This window comes from Branchiostoma floridae, chromosome 16 (genome assembly GCF_000003815.2).
Source record: "Branchiostoma floridae strain S238N-H82 chromosome 16, Bfl_VNyyK, whole genome shotgun sequence".
Classification (NCBI taxonomy): Eukaryota; Metazoa; Chordata; class Leptocardii; order Amphioxiformes; family Branchiostomatidae; genus Branchiostoma; species Branchiostoma floridae.
This window is the reverse complement of record NC_049994.1, coordinates 18,564,067-18,589,145: the sequence shown is the minus strand read 5'-3', so window position 1 is coordinate 18,589,145 and position 25,079 is coordinate 18,564,067. Positions and strand designations below refer to the sequence as shown.

Below are 25,079 nucleotides of genomic sequence, written 5' to 3'. Positions count from 1 at the left end.
TCTTAACTTATTAGTATTTTTTTTTAAATTTACTTTGGGTTTGTAAGTACACAGTTGAAAATATCAAATTCATGCTGAATTCGGAAACAAATTATGGATGCTAAACTATAGACTTAAATTTGCTCAGAAAGACACAAAATTAAAGCAACAAAGCAAAAATGGATATATATATATATATATATATATATATATATATATATATATATGAAGCAGGGAATGGTTAATTCAAACATTGAGATCAGACAGCTTTCTGAATGTATTCACATGAATGAATTCTGCATAATGCGAAGTAAACTGGAATTAATAGACAAAATCTATGCTTGTTCATTATAAGTAAATTACTTTGACTGTCTCTGTGAATAGCTTCATCAGGTTGGTACATCATTGAATAAAGAGGCTCTTTTTACATAACCATTGCTTTATTCTCACCAACGTTTACTTTACTTTGACTGTAATTCTGATCTCTAATGTAACTGTACAAGGATCTTTACATGGTGACCATTTCCTCAAAGAAAATAAACTATGTACTTGAGATGTCAAGAAACAATCACTTACAATAACTTTTATACAAGAGCATTTTACATTATGCAGCTTGCAACATAATTTCTCCAATATCTTTTTAAAGTTGGTCAGAAAACCCCTTGGGCAACTAAACTTCTTATACCACCGGTAAATCTGCCTGGAGTTTAGTTTCAATATCAATTTTACAGTACAGCAAGTTCACAACCAACAAATTGAATGTCTGCAGCCTTGCTTGCAAACATACTATTAGTAAGAACAGAAGTTGAACGTCAAGTTGAACATGAAGTTTGAACTTTATTCAAACCTTACGGCTGCCTCTAAGAACTGGTTCAACTTAACCTCAGCGGAATCCCAAAACTTCTCGGGAAGAAGACGTCTTGAAAGAAACAACTCTTCATTAGCAATAAGGAGGATACTGGTGGGCTTGGGAAGTCTGTCGTCTTGTGCGGGGTCTTGACGGGATGTGTTACATCGTCTTGTTCCATTGTCTTGTGCTGTGTCTTGAAGAACTGGGTTTATATGCGGACTTTTACCTCCAGAACAGGGGAGGGAAACCTGAGACACAACAGACATTTCATCAGTGAATAGCTTCAGAATCAGTAGTTCAGTAAACCACTGGCCAACAAAGTTTGATTGGATTTTTTAATTCAGCCATATAAAAAGTTATACTGCCAAGGCACGATCAACTTATTTTTTAAGCCTGGGCTATTTATAAAGGACTGGTCTAGTAAATGCACAATTTACAATATAAACCGTTTCAATGCACTGTAAATTAAATCTGTAATACAGAGTTTATTTTACAATACTTGTACTGGTGATGGCATTTTTAAAACTTAAAGCTGTTTCACATAGCTGCTGTTCCTCCATTACCTCAACATCTTCCTGGAGGCTGCTGTGGGTGTGCTGCACCTGTACAGGTGTGACAGTTTGTTCAGCAGGTGTAACACCTTTCACCTGGATGGGCTGCACCTGTACAGGTGTGTAGTAAAAGTAAAGAGAAAACACTGTCAATATTTTGCACAAGCATGTAAAGTAAAGGGTATATTTGTAGTACTAGTAGTCGGAGATGTGGTCATGAAGCTGTACAATCATGTAAACGTTACAATGTATGTAATTATTGTCAATAAAGCTTTAGAAAAAGGTAAAAGGAAAACATTTACAGGTATGGTGGCCTGTCCAACAGGTGTTCCTCCCTGCATGTGCTTGAGGTGTGCAGGTCCAGGTGTGATAGTCTTCCCTGCAGGTGTCACACCTGTCCCCTGGATGGGCTGCACCTGTACTGTAGACTGTAGAGGTATGGCGGCTTGTCCAACAGGTGTTCCACCAGTCCCCTGCATGTGTTTCAGGTGCGCAGGTGCAGGTGCGATGGTTTTCCCTGCAAGTGTCACACCTGTCCCCTGGATGGGCTGCACCTGTACTGTAGACTGTAGAGGTATGGCGGCTTGTCCGACAGGTGTTCCACCAGCCCCCTGCATGTGCTTGAGGTGTGCAGGTCCAGGTGTGATAGTCTTCGCTGCAGGTGTAAATTTTGAGGAGACATCTGCAAGTGGAGTTCCTTTGTAACACACCTGGAGGAATGTGAATAAAATGTTTTAAGATATGTCTGTCAAGAGGAGCTGCTGAGGTTGGTTTCCTTCACTCGAGCATTTCTTGCTTGATGGTCGACAAAATAATCAAGAAAGTTATAACATAATTTCTACCTCAGGAATAGGTCATGTCACTTTAGATCAACGGATTGACTTGAATTTTAAGTAAGAAGTACAAATGGCAGCTACAACAATAACACATCCTCCTGGTGGCAATCAGTGAAATGTGACAGTTATACAACTCTACCAGCAGAATGGGAAGGTGTCCTGACCTGTCTAAACACCATGGCCCGTTTCTGGCCCGTCCGGTGGCCCCAGATGGCCCGGTGCCACTGGGCCACTGTGGAGAAGGACAGGCCACCCTGGGTCATCACAGCGCCATCTGGCTGCAGGCTGGCAAACTGCAGGCCAGCCTGCATGGAAAGAGTGTGATGATGTCATTTTTTGCTCATTTTAAATATCAAATTTGCTAGACTTATTGGAAGAGGTAGAAGAAAAATGGTCGTTCAATGTTGTCTAAGACAGAGATATTACAATGCAAATACAGTTACATAAATTAGGCAGTTGAAAAAGGTTTTGCCTGACACAAGAACCAGTTTCTTTTTACATTTATATACATGTATCATTTCTTGCACCAGAAAACTTTACATCAAAAAGTCTAGGCCAGTTGAGAGGGATCTGTATTTTAGCTAGTAGTATTATAAGAAGAATTTGGGTTCAACAAACAGAACAGGACTTTATGAACTAATCTTATTGAGAAGTTGCTAGAACTATCTTATCTCACCTTCCCCTTACAGGACAGCACATCTTTCCCCGGCTGGATCAGCTGGGCTCGGAGCAGCTCTGATACAGTCGGCACCTCTGTACCCGCGGTCTGGCCTTCCATCAGAGCAGGAGTGGACAGTCCCTGAGTATGATGTCCTCCAGCCATGACTGTAGTGGACAGTCCCTGAGTATGCTGTGCTCCTGCCATGACAGTAGTGGACAGTCCCTGGAGTTGTTTTTCTGACACACCTGTAGCTGGTGGTCTACGGGGCTGTGCTCCCAACCCACCAGTAGTGGACTGTCCCTTGGCCTGTCCTCCTGTTCCAACAATAGTGGACAGTCCCTGAAGATGTCCTACGCCACCAGTAGTGGACAGTCCCTGGATATGCTGTCCTCCTTCAACGCCCAAAGTGGACAGTCCCTGGAGTTGCCCTCCTACCCCACCCATAGTGGACAGTCCCTTTGTTCCAACCAGGCACTCCTTCAAGGCTGTTGAAGGCAGAGTTTTTGCAGGGGTAACTGATTGTTTCTGGACTTGCGGTACAATCTTCTGCCACAAAACTTCGGCTCTACTTTGCTTAGAAACATCAGTTCCTACGGTTCCTTTTGCACTGTTAACCATTTCTACTTGAGTCGGCCTTACATTCGTTTCCGTCACTTCTGAGACGCCTTGTGTCACTGAAGAAACACCATCAGAAGGTTTAAATGGCGGCTTCCAAGCTTGAGTCTTTAGGAGTGCCTGAGAGCAGTCTGTGGTAGCTACCTGCCAGGGTAGTGTGCTACTTCCAGCTGATACAGTTGTAGCAACAGTGTGTCCTACAGCTGATACGACTGTGGCAGGACTCTTTGCTACATTCTCACTGGCATGCTGGATCGTTTGTCCAGAGTTTGCAGCAACTCGGTTGTCAATAGAATCTGGTGTCTGAACCTGACCTTCTGTGTCCACGTTTTCCATCCCAACGACCCTGTATCGCACAGGTTCTTTCCCACCCTGGGAGACTACTTGGACTATCTGTCCCTTCTGTAGAGACCCAACCTTCATCACAGCCCTGAGGTGTGAACTGCCATCCAGCGCCTGAAGGACTTGCACTGCAGTTGCACTTTCCTTACTGGGGTCTGTCGAAGGTGCTTCTGCAGTTGTGGAGGAAGTTGACAGAGGGAGCTTTGGGGAAACACCACCATGAACTGATGTCATTGTATGTTTGGTACTTGACCCTTGACTTTTGACACTTGATCCTTCAGATGACCCTGATTTTGAACTTGAAGCATTACTTTTTCTGCCTTTTTTACCAACAGATTTTCTTCCAATCAGCCTCTCCCTTTCATTACTGATATCTGATGAAGTCTGTGACATGGGCTGTGATTGGTTGACGTCATTCTCACTGACACCTGTGACCTTGGTGTTAGACTGTGAGGCTGTGACCTTGATCCGACCTTTGAACTTTGCTGTGGCTGTTTTCTGGACGCTGAAGATCTGGACCAGACGTTTGTGTCGCTGGATGAAAAGCCGCATCTGTTCCTGCATCTGGAAATAACAACAAGCAGAAAAATAATATATTATGTTAAAGCCTCACCAATCTGACTTGTTTTCATTTATCAAAGAGACATGAGTATCAGGTACCCCTAACTTACCTCTGAACTGTTCTGAGTGAGCTAAACCCTAACCCCTGACCTGTGTCCCTCAGTGAGTTGAACCCTAACCCCTGACCTATTCTGAGTGAGTTGAACCCTAACCCCTGATCTGTTCTGAGTGAGTTGAACCCTAACCCCTGACCTGTTCTGAGTGAGTTGAACCCTAGCCCCTGACCTGTTCTGTGCTGAGAGCGCTGATGGCCCTTCGCTGTCGCTGGTGTGCCTGGATCAGGGTACCGATCAGGGACTGGATACAGGACAGCTCACGGCTCACTTTCTGGCCTGTAGTGATGGAGTGATCTTTATTGTTGCATTTTTCAACCATTATTCATTCATGAGAAGCTCAAATCAGCCTGCAAGATACTTTTAATTGAGGTCATGAAGAAGGATAAAAGATGTCAGAGATTACAAAGATTACATCAGTCAGATCTAGAGTATCAAACAAGCCTGTGCAGCTTGTCCTATACACCTAAAGATACTTTATGCCAGTTATTCAAACAAGAGTTAGATGTTGAAGAGGAAGAAGAAAAAGAAGAAGAAAATTAAGATAAGACACCTGCAAAAGAAGGAACAGCTGGAGAAAGATTAAATATGACAGAGGAATGAAGGATTTACCTTGGCCCTGTCTGTGCTATACCTAAAGATAGTTGACCAGTTATACCAGTTATTCAAACAATACAAGACTTAACTGTAGAAGAGGGAGAAGAAGAAAAATAGAGACTCCTGTAAAAGAAGGAACATAAGAAGAATTAAAGATTACAGAAGAATGTAAGACTTACCCGTGGCTCTGTCCATGGTGCTGAGAAGAGGCTCAAGCTTCTCCTGTCTGGCTTCTAACCTGCCCAGAAGCCGCATCTCTTCATCATGCTGGGAGGGAAGAAAGGATTTTAGGTCTCAGAAACCACTGAAATATAACAATAGTAACTATGATTCATGACTCCTATACATGCACTGCCTTCAAAGAAGAAGTCAACCCCCACAATAGGAAACATAGCACCATATATTTGATTGGAAACTAGCAGCCTCATTTCTTCATCATGCTGGGAGGGGAAAAAGGGTTTTATGTCTCAGAAGCCACTGAAATATAACATTTAACTGTACTTTATCACTCCAATACCTTAAACGTATGTTAAGCGAGTTATGAAAACAGAAGAGATGATCAAACAGATGATGTAATTTGTACCCACCTGTTCACACAGAGTCTTGTCTGCTCCTGCATCAGAAACAGCTGCTACAGACTCCTGAAGACTGTCCAGTGAAGAACTCCCCTTCTCCGACCCTGTCCCTTTGGACACCTCACCACTTTCTCCTGAGACATCTTGACCTCTTGTAACCTGCTTTCCCTTTTCAAGAAGACTCTTATTCCTCTCTGTTTCATCCTCTCCTTGCCCACTTCCTTCTAAGACATCTTGAATTCTTGGAACCTCCTTGCCCCTTTCAAGACAATTCTCACTCCTTTCCGCTCCAACTTCTTCTGCTATTTCCATCTTCCTTAAGTGTCCTTCTGGATGCATCTTTCCTTCTTGTGACAGTTTGGCCTCCACCATACCCTCTGTTACAGCAGCACCCCTATCAGCTGAGTCCTGAACTGCAGCAGCCCCTTTGTCTTCCTCACACTTTGTCTGCTTGCCTTCCAATGAACACTTGCTGCTCTGGTTTCGACGACAACCCTCCGTCCCATCTCCGCCATCTTGTACTTCCCCAGCAAGGTCATGGCTGTTGTTTCTAAGATCAGGTTCAGGTTGTGGTTCTATGTTATCTGATAGCTGTGTTACATCAGAGTCATTGTCAACATTTTCCACAGACTTTCCTTTTGTTACTGTTTCACCTGAAAGCTTCCTGATCTTGGCAGGTGGAGGAAAGACAGGTGAGTTTTCAGGTAGGGTCTTCAATTTGGGCAGGTGAGACAAGACAGGTGAGTGTTCACCTTGGGGCTTCAGGTGAGACAGGTGAGAAGGGAAGACAGGTGTGTTTTCACCTGGATGCTTCCACTGGGGCAGGTGTGGTGATATCTGTAAACTAAAATGAAACCGTTCTTAGCAAGAAATCTAAACAATATTACTAATATGTGACATTCCATTTCTCAATTTTTTTGCACGATAATAAGATGAAATCAAGAGTAAGAGTCAATAGATTGCAACTGTCAATATCTACTATATATGATTATATTCATGCAACAGAAAAAAAGGAATTTTTTTGGACTGGTTAAACTGTAAATATAGCAGGTTATCTATATAGTTGGAGGCCCTAGCTATATAATAAGGGCATTGAAGTTCCTCTTACAACTTTCTACCAACACAGATGGACTTCCAAGGCTTCCAAGCTATCATGATTGTTTACTTCTCAGCTATAATTCCCGTTGTTTGTTTGTTTGCTACTTGTTTACAGTCGGCTTCCTTACCTCTGAGGCAAGAGAAGCTGTGACCGCTCAGAATCGTCCTCATCAGAGCTGCTGAACATCTGTTCCTCTCCGGTACGGAGGAGTCTGCTGTTCTCTGTGTCTCCTGCACCCTTCCTTGGTCCAGTAGAACTGCTGAACATCTGTTCCTCTCCAGTACGGAGGAGTCTGCTGTTGTCTGTGTCTCCTGCACCTTTCTTTGGTCCAGCAGAGCTGCTGAACATGTGTTCCTCTCCAGTACAGAGGAGTGTGCTGTTGTCTGTGTCTCCTGCACCCTTCTTTGGTCCTGCACAACTCTGGCTGACTAACCTGTTCATCCTGTGAATAAAGAACCTCCTAGATGAGGGTCTGCATGCTCTTTTCCGTAAGGCGTAGGCAGGCCTTTTTAATTTCCCGTAATTCGTAGGGAAGCTTTTTTATTTTATGTATTCGTAGTGGAATTGAACTTAAAGCATAGTCCGCCATCCCAAATTTAGCGTAAATCATTGTCAGGACCCCCATGCAGACCCTCCTAGATCAGATAGAGTAAAGTGTTCATCTTACTGTTGGCAGGGCATGAGTTTCATCCCAAGCCGAGTCATAACAAAGACCTTAAAGATGGTAAAGTTAAACATGTTGCTTTCTCAACTTTGCACTCGACAGTATTTAGTGGATGAACCATTCAAACCAGGAAGGACACCTAACTCTTTTTGGTAAGTGTGGTGGGTTCTGTAAAATGATCAAGGTACATGGCTATCCTCAAATACAGGACTCCTTTTAACGTCCTATCCGAGGGACATCTCTAACTGAAGCTTAAGGTGCACAATCTAACCTGAGTGAAGTGAGGAAAGTCGTGTTCAGTGCCTTTGCCAAGGACACAAGACAGGGGTGTATCAACGTATTGAAACTCAAGAATTGCGGGCTCTCGGACACACATCTCACCATTATACCAATGACAGTACAACTAGAAAGTTATCCAGAACTTACCCCATAAGAAGTCCATCTCTGTTGGTCCTGAGTGGGGATGCTGTTCCATCAGAGTCTACTGAGTCCTCCACAACATCATCTGTCCCCTCACCACAGGTGGCCATCTCTCATCTTACTGTAGAACCAACATGTTAGCCTGGATACCATACCCCCAACCTCAAAATATCTTTCGTGTTGGGGTCTGGCAGGATGGCTGTAGAAATGTTCTCGAAGGTCCTTGATCAGAGGGAGGTCAGAACCTAGGGTTGATGACCACTCACACCACAGGTAGCCAGCTACAACACACCACAGTTGGTCAGCAGGCTATCACAGTAGCAAATCAGGTACTTAGTGGTCACTGTTATGGATTCAAAAAGTACAGTTGGGGGTGTTTAACCAATCATGGCAGGATCGTAATTATCTCCTGCTGATCCTGTGCTGTTCTATTGGTGGAGTTGTTTGCCCACTATAAGGGGCAAAATTGAGAAGAGTTCCTATCCTATCCGGCCAGACCCCTGCACGATAGATACTTGAGATCGGGCTGGGGTTTGGTAACCAGGCTACCAACATGTAGTCAGAATCACACAAATTGGGTAATAGTTGTTGCCGTGCATGAGGGTCTGCATGCTTTTTTCCGTAAAAAAAGTAGGCAGGCCTTTCTAATTTCCCGTAATTCGTAGTGAAGCTATTTTATTTTACGTAATTCGTAGTGGGATGCGTAAAGCGTTGGTATGACGATTATAATTTAACGTAAAGCGTAGTCAGCCATCCCGAATATAGCGTAAATTGTTGTCAGGACCCCCCATGCAGACCCTCATATGTAACGTTGTACCTTGTTCAATAGTCGTGCAATAAAGTTCATGCATCATCTATCCCTTCACTTCATGCGAGATCGGTACCTGAGGCCATCTACTAGTACTGTAAATGCAGAAATGTTCGCGGTAGATTAATGTTCTCGGCTTTCGCGGCGGCCGCTTCAACGCGAATTTAAAACCACCGCTAACATTTTTCCATAACAGTGCATGGTGCTACCGCGAAATGAAAACCACCGCCAAAAGTCCATTTTTACCGCTCCCGCGAAATTAAATCCCCACGAACTTTAATGCATTTACAGTAATTAATTTCTTTGTTCATTTTTGTTCCTGAAAATGACGGTGGGCAGTGATATTGAAATGTGCACTTCGTAAGACAGATCTGTAAATTCTAAACACGGCATTTTGGTCTATACCCCACATACACACACATACACACATGCCTTCAGTGAGGTGTCGTCTGAAACGTTTTACAATCAAGGTCGCCCCCCTCCCCCATCTGTACATGACAACACTGTAGGTTTCCAGCGAGCTTCTTTCTAAAACCCATGACACAATCACTGCTGAAAACTACTTACTATTCTACGTCAAACATCACAAATTTAATAAGAATCAAAAAGTTGTTAAAACGTATTGTTTAATATTCAAAACGTTCAAACCTTCTGAAACACTGCCACTGCAGTTGCTGTTGTTGCCGCATGACGTCATGGTACTGCTGATCGTTCCCAGCATTCCCCTCTCGGAGTGAGGGTCTGTATGGGTGGTAGTGAGTTTCGAATTACGCAAAATTCTCGGGATCTATTTTATGTTTCGGTAAGTTTTTGAATGTTTTTAAGTTGAGTTCTTTGAAAATATTCTTCTTACATTTTGTACTTACGGTGCAACTTTTGTAGATCGACTTCGGCCTCCAAACCGTTCAGTTACCTGCTTGAGTAACTACTTTTTGGCGCTTAAGTTTCACAAACTTTAGGGGGTGGGAAAGAGGGACCATTCATTTTCCTCAAGAGGCTGGTATGGAAGAGACCACCCGTTTCACGTTTACAGTTAGTTTTTACAGTTATAAGTTTTTATGGTTTGGGTGATATAGAGTCATAGACTATTCATTTGAGGTTGAGGGTGTTTGGACGGGCAAATGAAATCACACCTGATTTGAAACCATTTATTTCATAGCAGTTGTAGACACAGCAATACCAGGTGTACAATATAATATCTTGGTCAGGATGTGTGATTTTCACAAAGTGACAAATACTCTTATACTAAAATTGATTTATTTATTTATTTGAACTTCACCATATGTATTTACACAAAATGGTAGGGAGGCAAAAACAGGTACTTTATAACCTTTGCTAGTTGCCTCCCGTGCAACTAAATTATACAATAATAGAAAAAAAATCATAATAAATAATAACAATTGTACAATCAACTAATAATTGTGTCAACGACAATAAAAGCAAATATACAATAATACCAAATATAAAGAACTAAATCATAGAAATAATGGTAAAATGAAATATGAAATATCTAGAAAGGTGTACAACTGGGACATTGACAATTTGTGTACAACTGGGACATTGACAATTTGTGTACAACTGGGACATTGACAAAGCTGCAATTTTAAAAAAAGCTGTCAAAACCATGATTTCCTTGATTGCGACTCCAGAGGAAAAAGTCCTTTGATCTCAAAGTTCATCGAATTTTTTTCAAGACAGTAGCATTCTTGGACAAGGTGGCCAATCTTGTACCAGAAAAGCTACAAAATACGCTAAATATGAAGACAACGTTATCGATGAGAACAAAAGACCTTTATGGAATGAATACAAGAAATCACGAAATCAATCTATACTATGCATAGCATATATACATCTGGTCGCAAAATACACCTAATTTCAAACCTTAGAACAAAAGGCTACTTGACTGCATCAAATCTGGACACTATGCATAACAAAGTACATCAACATTCAGTGACTGTGAAAGCAACACTGTCTAAATACAAATCAATGCAACTTGCAATTAATGCAACAAAGCGGTAAGCATATATAAGCTAGCAGTGCTTACGACACGCCATAAAGACACACGAGGACCTTAAGCTTGTTATGAAACAAAGGTGTTGTAAACATGTAAGTTTGACAGTGGCTCGTAGATTTAAGATGTCTATCTAGCCAAAATGCCAACTATTGCTAACTAAATCTAAAACTCAACAAAGTCAAAATGCTACGCTAAAATGCTATCTATGCAAAAAATGCTAAATCAAAATGCTAAGCTACAATAACAATAGCTAAGCTATAAAATGCTAACTAATGCTATATTTAAATTCAGAGGCAAATTGAAGCCCTTAATACTTTGTCTCGTAAGTCTTAGAAAGTTTTTCCTTTAAGTTGCAGCATAAGGCTAAGGCATTTGTGTTGTTATTAGTGCTCGATAAAATGTGTTTGTTGTGTTCGTGTGTTTGGATTAGTCTGTTAGTCTGTGTATTCGTGATAGTGTCCGTGTGAGCATCAACCGAAGCCTCGAGCAACGAAATTTAAAAAAAAAGGGCAAATTTGAAAGGCTCCAAGTAACCTCTGGATCTTCTCTTAACAATATCGGCATCTACTACATTGCTAAGTGACTAAATGTCTTTTGGTCTCAACTGGTCTCAAGTGGTTTACAATGCAATCAGCTATGAAGGACAAAAAACAAGGAAAAATCAATTCAGTGTCACAGTGTGCGTACCTAAACTCATTCAGGTTCAGGTCCGGATTCAGGTCCAGCAGTTTAGGTTCAGGTCCGGACTTAGAGTCCGGACCTGAACCCATCATTGCATATTATGTGCGCTAGAAAGTTCTCTTTTTTGAGGGGGAGGGGGGGTGCATATAAAATTGCATGTTAGCATGAATTGAAATGCAATGTGAAAAATACATGCAAATTATATACAGCTAGTTTACACACGAAATGTTTGTCTTTTTCCAGTGCAAATTTCACAGTCTAGGGAAGGTTTTAGATGGTTTAGAACAAAAAAGGGAATATAAGTGACAGATAGCTTTTTGCAAGTCCGGACTTGGCTCCAGACATTTAGGGTTTTTTTTGGACTTGGACCTAAACATTTTTAGGTCCAATTCCAAGTCCGGGCTTTAGGTACGCACCACTACTCCTATCCTAGAATGGCATGATAGCAATACATTTTGTTGAAACAAAGCATTAAGAAAGGACTTAAATACATGTATCTGGCATTGCAATATACATGGTGACCGACATCGTACAATTTACATTCCTTGATAGATCATTAACAAGAACATCTATACACCTTTCTCGCGCGGCGGCCATGATAGATCGAAGACGAGGTCAATGAGGCAAACAGACAAAACTTATTTCTAAAATCAGGTGCCATTTAGTTTTTCCCCAAACCACAAAATTTTTGACTTCACAGAAAAGTCTTTTGTTTGCCGCATTGAACTCGTTTTAGATCTATCATGGCCGCCGCGTGAGAAAGGTGTATACACTGTTGGAGGCACGGCAGGAAGTAAACTTGGATCTGTGATGATAATTTCAGTTCTAGGTTCAACCTAGACATGTACCATCCTCTCTGTCTACCTGAAGCATTATCAGCGGAGAGAATCAGGATCTCCTGATGGGGTGTCGTCAAAATGTACTCAACACCTTGCCGCCCAAGTCATGTTGCTGGTAAGAGTTTGGACATTCTGAGTAGTCTCCAAGCAGACCCTACGGTGCCTTGGAAACAATATCAAAGCTGGCAAAGGAGTTATAGCCGGCCAAAGGGAGATAGCCGGCTAAGGGAGTCAAACGGGCTTGCCAGCTTTGATACTATTTCTAAGGCACCGTAGGGTCTGCTTGGAGACTACATTCTGAGAGCAGTGGCTACTTCTACACACAGCGCTTCAGCCTGTTTCTGCGGCATACAGGCCCTATGCATGGCTAATTCGGTTTCTGTGACCATGTTGATGGCCGAGATTGCATCCGAAGTTACTGCAAAGTTCGGCCCTTCAGAGAACAAGGACCTCCCTGATTCTGTAAGCTCGTAACAACCTAAGCTCTTCAACCACCTGCCTTCCTTTCTGACGCTGTGTCACTGTCTTGGTTCGGGACCCAAGATAATGACACAAGGCAGATTATGTAATGGTCTAGGTTCCCGACAACCACTGACCACGACATAAAACAAAGAACAACAGATGGAAGAAAAACCCAGGCAGTCATTAGCTCACAGAACGAGGAAAGTCCTGGTCGCGGGCCCTGGTCGCGCGTCTGAGTTAACTGGATTTTTGAGGCCCGAAACGTTTCGGAAAAAGGTACCGGACTTTAGAAAATGTGCGCTTTTGGGCCCCTAGCGGGCCCTGGTCGCGCGTCTGTGTTAACTGGATTTTTGAGGCCCGAAACGTTTCGGAAAAACCTTAGGAAATTTGCGCTTTTGGGCCCCTAGCGGGCCCTGGTCGCGCGCCTGAGTTAACTGGATTTTTGGGGACCGAAACGTTTCGGAAAAAGGTACCGGACCTTAGGAAATTTGCGCTTTTTGGCCCCTAGCGGGCCCTGATCGCGCGTCTGAGTTAACTGGATTTTTGAGGCCCGAAACGTTTCGGAAAAAGGTACGTACCGGACCTTAGGAAATTTGCGCTTTTGGGCCCCTAGCGGGCCCTGGTCGCGCGTCTGAGTTAACTGAATTTTTGGGGCCCGAAACGTTTCGGAAAAAGGTACGTACCGGACCTTAGGAAATTTGCGCTTTTGGGCCCCTAGCGGGCCCTGGTCGCGCGTCTGAGTTAATTGGATTTTTGAGGCCCGAAACGTTTCGGAAAAACCTTAGGAAATTTGCGCTTTTGGGCCCCTAGCGGGCCCTGGTCGCGCGCCTGAGTTAACTGGATTTTTGGGGCCCGAAACGTTTCGGAAAAAGGTAACGGAGCTTACAACCGACCAACAGATCGTGATCAGCCCTACCAACAATGCCTCAGGAAGACAGTGAAACGGCAAGATCGGTTAAAGCTATAAATGCAACATCACAAATCATTTATAATTACTTTCTGTCATGCCAATCAGTTCCAGCCCTTATTTGCAAGATGTTTTACACTTTCAATGCCTTTCCATACAACATCACTTAACAGTTCAGGTCCGGGCGTACACACCAGCACCGATCTTGATGTGGACGTCACCAAGGTGATGGCATACTTGGCAACGGGCGACATCTGCTCTCACCAGGACTAGTTCCACCATGAACATCGCTGTACGTCGTTGTCCTGGCTGGCCATTGAGAGCTTCCCAGATTCTCGTGACTGCAAGAAAGTGAAATGTAAATTCATTAGGATGAGACATACGAACATTGTATGCATATGCAAGTCAGCAAAGCAGAGTATTGGGACATTTGATTCGAATTCTGAAAGTTTGCATTCCTTTTTCTTTGACTAAAGAGCAACTTAAAATCCCTGGTATTAGGTAAAGATTTAAAGCGCTGCAGAAACAAACGCGATCCAATGTCCTGAAGGTACAACGGATTCCATTTTCTACCTTGCCGGCCATCTTACTTTAAAAACCACATTAAGTCCGTAGAATCGCTTGACGCTTAGATCCCTGGCTTGTAATTGGTGATGCACTCGATGCAGTGAAGCACCTTTAGTGACTGGCGCTGGACACCTCCCGTACCAGACATTTCTGTGAAAACGATAGAAGAAACAGACATGCATCAGCTGCCTCATCGTTGATGCAACAAACGCAAATTGCTAAACGGCTGTGTTGGCAATTACAGATAACTTTTGACAATCAACACTACTGACACAGCTCGTGCTATAAGCTGCTGAGAGCCTACTGCCATAATACAGTACAGTACCTTGTCGGATGTCGGGTTGACTGCATGTTCATCAGCTCATTGTCTCGATGAAAAACATGGGGGCAGGCAACTGACGAACGGTCCATGCAGGGAATGTCTTCTCTTCAAGATTAAGCATCTCCGGATCTTCTAGTCGGGCTAAGCTGGAAAGAGAAATAGACAATTGAATCTAGTACAAGGAAGTGTTCGAGTGCATGGTCTAAGTTCTAGTTCACAATCCGCAAACTTCCCATGGGAATATCACGCGGATGGAGGAGGCGCAGCGGCTGGACTACGTATGCGATGACAGCAACCTGTTCTTGAAAGTGTCCAGTGAGGGGCTGTCGACAATGTGCCATTATGTGGGCGGAGAGGTTGTTCCATTCAGGAATTGTCCTGGCGTAGTAGGCATACTTTGCTGTGTCACACCTGCATCGTAGGGTTCGGTATTTGTGAGAGTGGTTGGCTCTGGTGCTCATGTGCGCTGGTGTGATGCGAGTAGGCGGGATGGCCACAAGACCGTTGGTAATCTTGTACATCATTACAAGTCGTGCGTTTTGACGTCTGCGTTTTGGTTCGTTTACCTAACTTTCAGTGGTGCACACAAGTAATTGAAGTGAAAACGTTAGAAGATATCGATGTAAGACAATTCAAAGTCCGGAAGAACCGGGAAGATAAGCCGGTATAGGTTCTGGTACTAAAGATGAAGTATTATACGTAAGTTGTCTCCGTCTTATAGGCTCTACAAGGCTTACATGTCGCTAGAAAATTGGCAACGAGACAGACAACATACCGGCTGGCTAAGAAGTACAATCCGTCTTACCTTTAGAAGTAAGTCCTTGCATGTCCTCGAGCATTGTCTTGACGTCTTGGTGTAACTCGCAAATGCTCTGAACTCACTGCGAAGCCCGTAGCAGCCACTGGTGCTAATACTATGCCGTCGTGGCATAGTACAGCATTTACCTTGATACTGCATCCAGGAAAGAATGCTTTTCAGCCTGTTGTGTCTTGATCTTGACTTCGCTCTTCACGTGATATACTTTCGGCAATCCCAGTGTTTGTCAAGTCTGGACTGGTTTACACTATCCGCTGAAACCACTGACTCAGGTAGGGCGTTCCAGCTTGACACGGTTCTAACACTGAAAACCTGACTCCTCGCTCTAGTCTTGGCCAGGGGAACTTGTAGTTTAAAACTGTGACCTCTAGTGACTGATTGCTCTACTGGAGCAAAGAAACTTAAAATTTCGGCTTAAAATCGTGGTCTCGGCAGAAGAGACGTAAGGTCCTGCCCGGCTGATGGATTGACCGTGAGTGACGCGCTATTTTCGCGCCAAGCCACATATAGGTCTGCACACGACGCGTGGAAAATTACTGCTCTGTCATTGGTCGATCCACTGCCCAAATCGTGGCTTAGCATTGGTTACAAAAATGCACATTATCCCCATTGGTTCGCTCACTTTGGAGTATTTCCCCATTGGTCATTTCTACAGATAAGATCAACTTCACAGCTGAGTCTTTCCTCATTGGTTACATCTGCTGATGAAATTAAATGGAGCAACGTGGATAAGAAGAGCACGACCTCTAGCAGTTGAGAACGGTATTGCAGCTGACATGACTGAATGGTCCCATTCTACGGGCGACCTTCAAAGTGACAAGGAATTTGACAAATCAAAGAAAGAAACGGCCTGTGCACGGTGTGCCTTTATTGCGTTTTTGCAGTCAGTTAATAATCCATACATCGTGCAGCACCTTCCAAACAAACATACGGTGGAATAGTAACGGGAGGGGTCCATTCCCCGACAACCGTTCCGAAGGTTGGTGGATATCATGGCTTTAGTCTTCGTACATTTTACAGTGAACTCATTATAAACAAGTTTAGGTCTTTTACACATCCATATAACAGTGATTGAAGCTGTACAGATATAACGGGAGGTGCCCCAACACGGTACGCTTTTTCTTGCGCTCAAACTCATGGCGCTCCATCGCTAGTTGCCTGAGAGTGGTCAGATTTTGATAACTGAATTTTTTACACATAGATTTGAACAACATACTTGAATAAGAAATGCATTCATGTGGTTCATGAACCTTTCGCGCTGCGTGTTACAAGCGGCAAACACTGCGAGACAATTTCGTGTATGTAACCTTCCAATTTTGTGCTACGCTGGACAGTGTGCCTAACTCGGTACGCTTTTTTTACATTTTGCTCTCTTCAGAAGTAAGTGGTAAATTTAAGTACACAGAAGAAAAATTAATAGTATGATATTTTAGCTTTCTTTTGACAGTAAAATCGTGACTGTATGTACTTCTTGTCTCACATGAGGAAGGCTGTACCTAGAACAATCCAGCTGATGTTTTTACGGGCAATGGGCTGAATGCACTGATTGTGAATGCCCGACTAAAAAAGCAATTACGAAAAAACGACACCGCCAACATCAACAAAACTCTGTCTGATTATATGAAAATATCATCTACATCTCTCTATCAAGTCTTATTTTCATAGACAGCACGAATCATTTGTTACAGTCAAATAAATCTTTGGAGCGTTCTCTAGTCTGCGACTTTCACGGCCACACTCCCTTGGGAGTACAATGGTGGCAATGTTTATGTCGCTTCCTTTTGGTTGCTTTTCTACTCAACAAACATTTGAAGACCCATATTCATAGTGTTTTATGGAGCTTTATTTATGTGTATCATGGCAGTTGTGTGACTGCTTGGAAGAGTTCGTACAGTTAGCGACACGAGCCGCCAATACGCAGAGGCCGGTGACTGCAGTGATTCAGCACTGTCAACATTACTGTTAGAATTCTGTTTTTAAAAAAAACATGAAGTAAATATGTTATAAGTATACTTGGAATGCAAATTAAAGCTATGTGCATGGACTTGGTTTATTTACCTTTGTAATCAGCATAGTCAGTGGTAACAAACACGGTGTACTTATGGATAATAAGATCAGCAAAAAATCCGTTCCGTCTTACGACGGGAACCGTCTTAGGGCGGCCTCCGTTATATCTTTATTCAACGGTAGTGTTCAACACTGTAGTTTGACAGCACACGAAACTCACGGCAGGTTTGGGGCTTGAGGCAGAAGCAGAACACATCCAAACACCGACATGGCAACAACCAAACAATCGCCGTGCATCTTTAAGTTAAGCCTCCTAGGGAAACAGAATAGCACTGAAAGTTTTCAATACTATTTTCTTATCAAGTATGGGTCATGTACAATCGAACCAATAATCTTGTAGGGTTATAAATTGAATAGAATGCAAGATATGTCGTATACGAGGAAAAATTCATGAATTCTACTTGTGCAAAGTAGCGAAAAAACGGGACTCTGTCGTACTTAAGACTGCAATAATAGATGAATTGACATCGGGGATGTTATGAATTATATATATTCGCTAGGTGAGTGAAGTATGGAACTTCAAATTCGTTCAGTAATCTTAATTTTAAACAATTTTTGAAAAGCATTTTCCTTAGATGCCTCGACATGGTTTCTCTACCTTTGTAAAACATCTTATCCTCTGTGTTTGTTACTTTTATTTCGTTTTGATGCAAGACTTTACCAGGAAGAAAGGCAACGGAATTTGACCACTTTGCTACAATGTACAAAGAAATCGTTAGGGGACGCTTTCATACTGTCTCATCGAATATAATCGCCACTAATCGACAAGTTTTGGTATTGCAAACTTGCGAAGATAAACACCGTCAGTGACAGCTTCTATTCGAGGTTGCTGCTTTCTGAGTTTAACAAAATGAATAGAAATTCCAAGGTCAAACGCTAGCGCTATTGGGATGGTTCGCTTAAGAATTTGAAGGCCACACTCCAGAGAGACAGTACGTTTGTATTTCCTATCCTTGAAAACAAAGCAATTCCCCTTGAAAAATTTTGATATAAATAATAAATCTATCAAAGGATGGTGGTGATGATGACACCTTGACGTAACACAGCAACTTCCATTCATGAACATGGAAATTCTGTGAACTTGCAGAGTGCTTACATGTGTGATTTAGTTCGAAAATGTTTGCAAAGTTACTGTGGGGGCCCCAGCTATCCCAGTCTACTGGTCTGCCCCCTGATAGCTCCCCAGTCCATTGTTCTGCTTGAAATCCCCGATGAGAGCCTCATTAGTCCCAGTCCACTGGTCTGCTGGATCCCCATGAGAGCCCAGCTGTCCCAGTCCACTGGTAACCCCCATGAGAGCCCCATCTGTCCAAGTCCACTAGTATCCCCCATGAGTGCCCAGCGGTAGCTGTCCCAGTCCACTGGTACCCCCCATGAGAGCCCCAGCTGTAGCTGTCCCAGTCCACTGGTATCCCCCATGAGAGCCTCAGCTGGTATTCCCCAGGAGAACCCGGCGTCCCAGTCCACTGGTATCCCCCCTTTAGAGCCCAGCTGTCCCAGTCCACTGGTATCCCCCAGGAGAGCTCCAGCTGTCCAAGTCCACTGGTATCCCCCATAAGAGCCCAGCTGTCCAAGGCCACTGGTATCCCAGATAAGAGCCCAGCTGTCCAAGGCCACTGATATCCCCCATGAGAGCCCAGCTGTCCCAGTCCACTGGTATCCCCCTTTAGAGCCCAGCTGTCCCAGTTCACTGGTATCCCCCAATGAGAGCCCAGCTGTCCCACTCCACTGGTATCCCCCACCAGAGCCCAGCGTCCCAGTCCACTGGTATGTTAGATCTTTTTGCAGTCCACTGGTATCCCACTCTCCCCCAGGAGAGCCCCAGCTGTCCCAGTCCACTGGTATCCCCCATGAGAGCCCAGCTGTCCCAGTCCAGTGGTATCCCAACATGAGAGCCCCAGCTGTCCCAGTCCTCTGGTATCCCCACATGAGGGCCCCAGCTGTCCCACTTCACTGTTATCCCCTCTTGGGACCCCCAGCTACTGTAAATGCATTTAAGTTCGCGGGGATTTAATTTCGCGGTAGCGGGTAAAAGGACTTTTCGCGGTGGATTTAAGTTCGCGGTAACACCATAGGCTGCAATCTATTACCATGATAGAAAAATGTTCGCTGGGGGATTTAATTTCGCGGTAGCGGGAAAAAGGACTTTTCGCGGTGGATTTAAGTTCGCGGTAACACCATAGGCTGCAATCTAATACCATGATAGAAAAATGTTCGTGGTGGATTTCGCGGTGAAGTGGTCACCGCGAAAACCGCGAACATTAATCCACCGCGAACATGTCTGCATTTACAGTATTCCCGCTCCACTGGTATCCCCCATAAGAGCCCCAGCTGTCCCAGTCCACTGGTATCCCCCCATGAGAGCCCCAGCTGTCCCAGTCCACCGGTATCCCCATCAGAGCCCAGCTGTCCCAGTCCACTGGTATCCCCCCAAGAGAGCCCCAGCTAATTCCAGTCCACTGGTATCCCCCATAAGAGCCCAGCTGTCCCAGTCCAGTGGTCTGCTGGAATGTCCCGTCAGAACCGTCCCATGGTGCCCCGCGCGGACAGGTTCCCATCGGGAAGAGTCAAGATGGCGGAAGGGGGCCGGGAAGCGAAAGGCGGGGTCTTCGCCAAGAGCATCAAACGGGCCACGCGCGCCAAGGAAAGGGTGAGTGGACGTCTTAAAGACGCAGGAGTTAGAAGACGCCTTGTGAGATGTAGGAATGTAAAGAAATGTGTGGGTTAGCGACGTTTTAAGGGGTAAAACTGCCCCGGATCGTCGGAGTGACATCCCGGCGAAGATGAAAAGTTGATGGATTTTGAGCTGTCAGGTGAGAGTGGGCGTGTTTGGGAATTCTGCGAGCTCAGAACCACCTGGAATTCCCTCCTCATCGACTTTAGCAGGTTCCTACACCCAAACCGACCAACCTGACCCGAAAAATCCCCCAACTAGTCCGAATTCTCGGTCTGTGTGTGAACAGAAGGGTATTTTAATGGCTAGTTGCGCGGCGAGTTTTTGGTGTGTGTGGAAACAGGTTTGTCCACGCTTGGCTGCCTTACTAAAGCTTCACTCCCTCCGGGCGGCCTCCTCACACACTGCACAAAAATGTGTCAGCCTACGGCGCATTTTTCTACCTTTAAACTCTTCAGCTTGGCTGCACGCCGCGCGTAGTGTACGCTCTGGTGTTGTTTGTTGTTGTTGACGGTACAGAGACGTTCTTACTACTTTTGGTATAAACTTTAAGTTGTTGTCGAGTGTCTGACACTACTGCATACCTGTCTGGTGTCACACCTGTTAATTACTGTTGTCTTGAAGCCACCTTTGTCGATCGTGGTCATTACAATTCCTGTTTGTGTCAACAAGGGGAAGAATTATCGTGAGCACTGCGCATTCATGTAATAAGTTCTTCATAATCATACTAAGATTAGTACTAATAATATAGGTATTCAGTGTCCCAATTGTCTTGTTTATTCATAACTTAATCATTACATGGACAGGAAGTATTAGGATTAGACAACTACATTCCTTTTCACTTAAACTGCCAGAGGTATTTGTAATATGTCATTTTTGAGTTTGAGATATAGAAAACATTATAAAGAATGATGCTCAATTTGATTCTATTTCCTGTTTTTGTATATCTGAAAGTAAATTTTATGATCAAGGACATTTTAGCAAAATTGTTTTTTTTTCTCCCACAGAACACAGATTGAACATAGGTACAACCCTCAGACTCTGTTGATTTGCTCTGTTTTTATTATGAATTCCCAGTTCAGTTTGTTATTTTTATACTAAATTTTAGGTGTGACCTTAATTGTCAGAAACAAGAAATAGTTTTGATTCTGCCCAAGGACTACTGTGTTATTCAGTTAGTAATCTCAGGTTGACCTTGGACCAAGGTCATACATACCTGTCACATAATCTGCATTCCAATCAAATATATGACTCAAAGGGTGCAGTTTTCCTTGAAGATTCAATCAAGAAATAATTCTTACTTGTTCTTTACCTTTCGCTGTGACAAGCCATCGCTCACTCACTCCTACAAGAAGCAAGGAAGTCATAGCCTGGAGTCCAGCCTTGTTGTGCTTTTATAAATTATAGTCGCTCCCCAAAGGGTCCCTTTTGGGAGCAACTAAAAGCACAGTACAACAAGGCTGGACTCCAGGCTAGGGAAGTGAATTGATGTGGACTAAAGATATAATTCCAGAACATGTTATGGGAATTAGACTCACTAGTAACAACCTTGAGTTTATTAGCTAAGCTGACATTTCATGGGACCCTATAATCTAGCGTAACATAAAATTTATAATCATCAGGGTTCTAGCCAGGATTTCATTTTAGCGTAGTGGTAATGGCATGATAGCGAGCTGCCCAGTCGGTTGATTGGTGTGGAGGGGGGAGGTCATTTTGAAAATGTAGAGTTAAATGGTGGCACTGACACATCACATGTAATTTGAAGGATTTTTTTGGTCAGTTTTGAGTGACTTATCATCATTTTTCATTGTTCAGACATTGATTAGACATTGTTGAACTAGCAAATGATAGCAAAGCACCACTACACTTAAGTTTAAAATGAGCGTAGTGGCCCTTATTTTAGCGTAGTGGTCACAAAGTATAGCATAGTGGCCCACTGCGCTAAAATGCACTAGCTAGAACCCTGATCATTGTGCTTGAAAGTAACTACTGATCTAAGATGTTGATTTCACAGCTGATTGTCCAGCCATATATTGAGCTGTTACAATGGAAAATTCCATATTTTGCCCCGTAACAAGTTCTGTTGTCTGTGCCAGGGTCATGTTGGAATGATGGTGTTTGTTTTATACTATAAATACAAATTATAGGTTACTCTATAAACTACACCCAACCAACTAATGACTCAGTAATTATCACTTATTCTAATCAGATTGGATCCTTTCACCTTCGGAAAATTAACAGAAATTTGGTGATTCCTGATGTAATTGTGTGGAAGGTTATAATAGTACTGTACTTGTAAGTTGTACATTCAAAACTGCTTTACTAGAATATGAAAATAGTCAAAAGTCTACATATAACTCTGATGGTATAGCCATATATTGAGCTTTCACAATGAGGAACTCGTTTAAAAAATGATAGTATGTTGTCTATATGGACAGACAACTTGACTAGTTGGAAATTTGGAATAAAAAGTTAATCAAGCACTTAAAGCAGATTAAAACGTGAAGTTTCAGCTGCAATGTAAAGAATCATATTGCTAAAAATCCTCCTAGCTGGGCTTTCAAGTTAATTAGTTTGTCCCAATTCCCAGGAGTGTCTTTACATGTTTGAAATTACCAGTATTTAAAGGACAAAAAGGACACGACAGTCCAATAAAGAAGATGGCCTCTGAAGCCACAGGTTCCCATCATCTGTTGATCGATCATTTCCCGGCCTTGCTGAAAGCTCTGATTGTAGATTGGCAGCAGATTATGAGCCCCTAAAGTGTATAGCCTGGATGCCAGACTGTTTCCAGGACCTACCTATACATAGGCAAGTTACCTGCTCTGGATAGACAGACAACAGGCCCTACTGACCCTGTTTAACAATCAGAGGTACACAGTTTGCAAATTTTGAAGTGCTGCTGTTATTTTGGAAAATGAATCATAACACCCTTGACCTGTATCTAGTCCATGTTTTGCAACTGTACTATCTATAGTACTGTAAATGCATTAAAAGTTTGCAGGGATTTACTTTCGTGGTAGCGGGAAAATGGAGTATTTGTGGTGGTTTTAAGTTTGCGGTAGTGCCATAGACTGTAGTCACATACTAGTACTACAATGGAAAAATGTTCGCGGTGAAGTGGCCACCGCGAACATAAAACTACCACAAACATGTCTGCATTATTTTATAGTATTAGCCTGTTGGCCAACTGTGGTGGAGTGAAGCAGGCTACCTGGGGTGGGAGTGGGTTCATCAATCATAGGTTCTCCTCCTACTAATCAAGAGTCTTCTAGAGCCTTTCTACAGCCACCTAGCCAGACCCCAGCACCATAGATATCATTGAGATCAGGCCCTGGTCTGGTATCTAGGCTAGGTATAGCCCCTGGCTGAATTCCAACACCTGCATTCCTGTCAAATTCCTCCCTCCCAAATCAAACCTGCAATTTACGTGCCCTGATTATTGACTAGTGCGGCCTCCGAAACGTCGCGTGTAACGTAGCCTGGTTTGCTACTTGTAGAGTTTCCCTTGGTTTTATTTGAGCCAGGCAGAGTCGGTCGGTGTGTACTTTTTACAGGGGTGCGAGGATTGCTTACGACAGATAACACATGTTTGGTGTGTTTGTTGTGCAAATAGTGACTCCATTCCTGTCATTCTTCCACAGCCAGGTCCCGACGCACAGATTTATTCAAAACAACCTTCACGGTATTTTTGGACGTACGAAACGCGCCGTTCAAACACTTCTCCAAAATGAAGGAAATATGTTTTGAGTTTGTTTAAAGGTCCGCGAATCTACACTGAAGTTTTGTATGGACAGGAAGTTGGCGATAAACTATTGTGTTGTCTATTGATTACAGGTGACACATAGAGAACAAGAACTATGTTATACATATGTAGCAGTACTACCGGTATGTGTGGCTTCTGACTAGTGACCCTCCCTCCAGTTTTAACTCTAGAAACCTTTTCTGTTCAAACAATACAGCCTGAAATAGTAGAAAGCTGTCTGTGCTGCTAGTACTACTAGTTTGTTTGAAAGCCACTGAACCCACACAGAAGCCATGTATGAACAAGGTGTTAGTTTTAGGCTGCTGTGTTGTCTATTGCAGCCAGGTGACCTGTATAGAAAAGGAACTATGTTACCCTGTGAGACTTCAGACAACAAGTACCGCTCCCTATAGTTTTTGATATAGGAACCATTAATGCTAAAAAAATAATTGTACAAAAATAAATACTGTCTTTAGTTTGTAACCCAGCAGAAAGTAGGTTGTGAAAGAACAAGGTGTTGTCTACATACTCTACTAGTTCTACTTCTAATAATAGGTGAGTCATAGAAAGCTGGAACTATGTTTACATGTAGTTATAGCTATCAGACTTTTGACAACAAATGCCCCTCCCCCTAGTTTTAGACCTAGGAACTATTTCTGTTGGGAAAAACTGAGTGTCTGAAAAGAAAAAAAAGCTGTCTGTAGTTGACTGTTTGTTTGAAAGTCAGTGAATCCTGCACAAAAGTTGTCATCAACAAAGTATGAGCTGTGGACAGGTATGTTGTCTAATACTGGCAGGTGTCTCATACAGAAAAACAAGACCTGTGCAGCAATATGGCTTCTCATATCCAGTGTTCCTCCTAGTTTTAGATGTATTAGTCAAGTCAAGTCAAGTTTATTGCACAACGATTGTATCAGGTACAATGTATGGCAAGTAACATGTATTACTAGCAACTACGAACTATCTACATGAGTATACTAATCTAACATAATAGAAAATAAGGCGGCATAGTGTATTTTACATTGTGTAACACTTAAAAGTTCGGTCTGAAAAAAAGACAAAGAGGAAGATGTCCTTGATTTATTTGAAAGACACCAAACTCGTACTGAATACATGTAGAGTTAGCTATGATTTATAAACTGTTGTCTATGCTGAATTGTTGTAGATGACTCATAGAAGAGCTATGTCATTTATGTAGAAGTCTGACTTCTGACAACAAATAGTACATGTATCTTACTGTTAGGAAATTTTCCCAAAAGTGAAAGAAAGCTGCATACACAGTTGGTGTGGAAGTCAAGAAACTAAGAAGGAGT

At 43.0% G+C, this 25,079-nt stretch overlaps 2 protein-coding genes and 2 long non-coding RNA genes across 5 annotated transcripts in view; 1 reads left to right on the top strand and 3 right to left on the bottom strand.

Annotated features, from left to right (window-relative positions):
- Positions 1–1,051: 1,051 nt before the first annotated feature.
- Positions 1,052–9,396, bottom strand: LOC118403060. The gene is made up of 11 exons (XM_035801496.1): positions 9,320–9,396; positions 7,870–7,984; positions 6,907–7,221; positions 5,693–6,230; positions 5,285–5,372; positions 4,681–4,787; positions 2,893–4,398; positions 2,381–2,521; positions 1,683–2,090; positions 1,371–1,491; positions 1,052–1,077 (listed from the first exon to the last, which is right to left on the bottom strand). Exons 2-11 carry the CDS (start codon positions 7,971–7,973, stop codon positions 1,052–1,054), a joined length of 3,354 nt encoding a protein of 1,117 aa, XP_035657389.1. The 5' UTR covers positions 7,974–7,984; positions 9,320–9,396.
- Positions 9,397–11,717: 2,321 nt separating this feature from the next.
- LOC118403803 lies at positions 11,718–13,919 on the bottom strand. The gene is made up of 2 exons (XR_004829697.1): positions 13,448–13,919; positions 11,718–13,355 (listed from the first exon to the last, which is right to left on the bottom strand). It is a non-coding gene; the product is annotated as an uncharacterized LOC118403803 (long non-coding RNA).
- A 239-nt stretch (positions 13,920–14,158) lies between these two features.
- On the bottom strand, positions 14,159–15,767 carry LOC118403801. The gene is made up of 3 exons (XR_004829695.1): positions 15,269–15,767; positions 14,467–14,609; positions 14,159–14,291 (listed from the first exon to the last, which is right to left on the bottom strand). It is a non-coding gene; the product is annotated as an uncharacterized LOC118403801 (long non-coding RNA).
- Positions 15,768–19,825: 4,058 nt separating this feature from the next.
- LOC118403792 (myc box-dependent-interacting protein 1-like) overlaps positions 19,826–25,079 on the top strand; it is a 21,681-nt gene continuing 16,427 nt past the window's right edge. For both annotated transcript variants that reach the window (XM_035802590.1, XM_035802589.1), the window contains exon 1: positions 19,826–19,997. In XM_035802590.1, the coding sequence (XP_035658483.1) occupies positions 19,857–19,997 (141 nt within the window). In that variant the 5' untranslated portion in view covers positions 19,826–19,856. The remainder of the gene's footprint in view (positions 19,998–25,079) is intronic.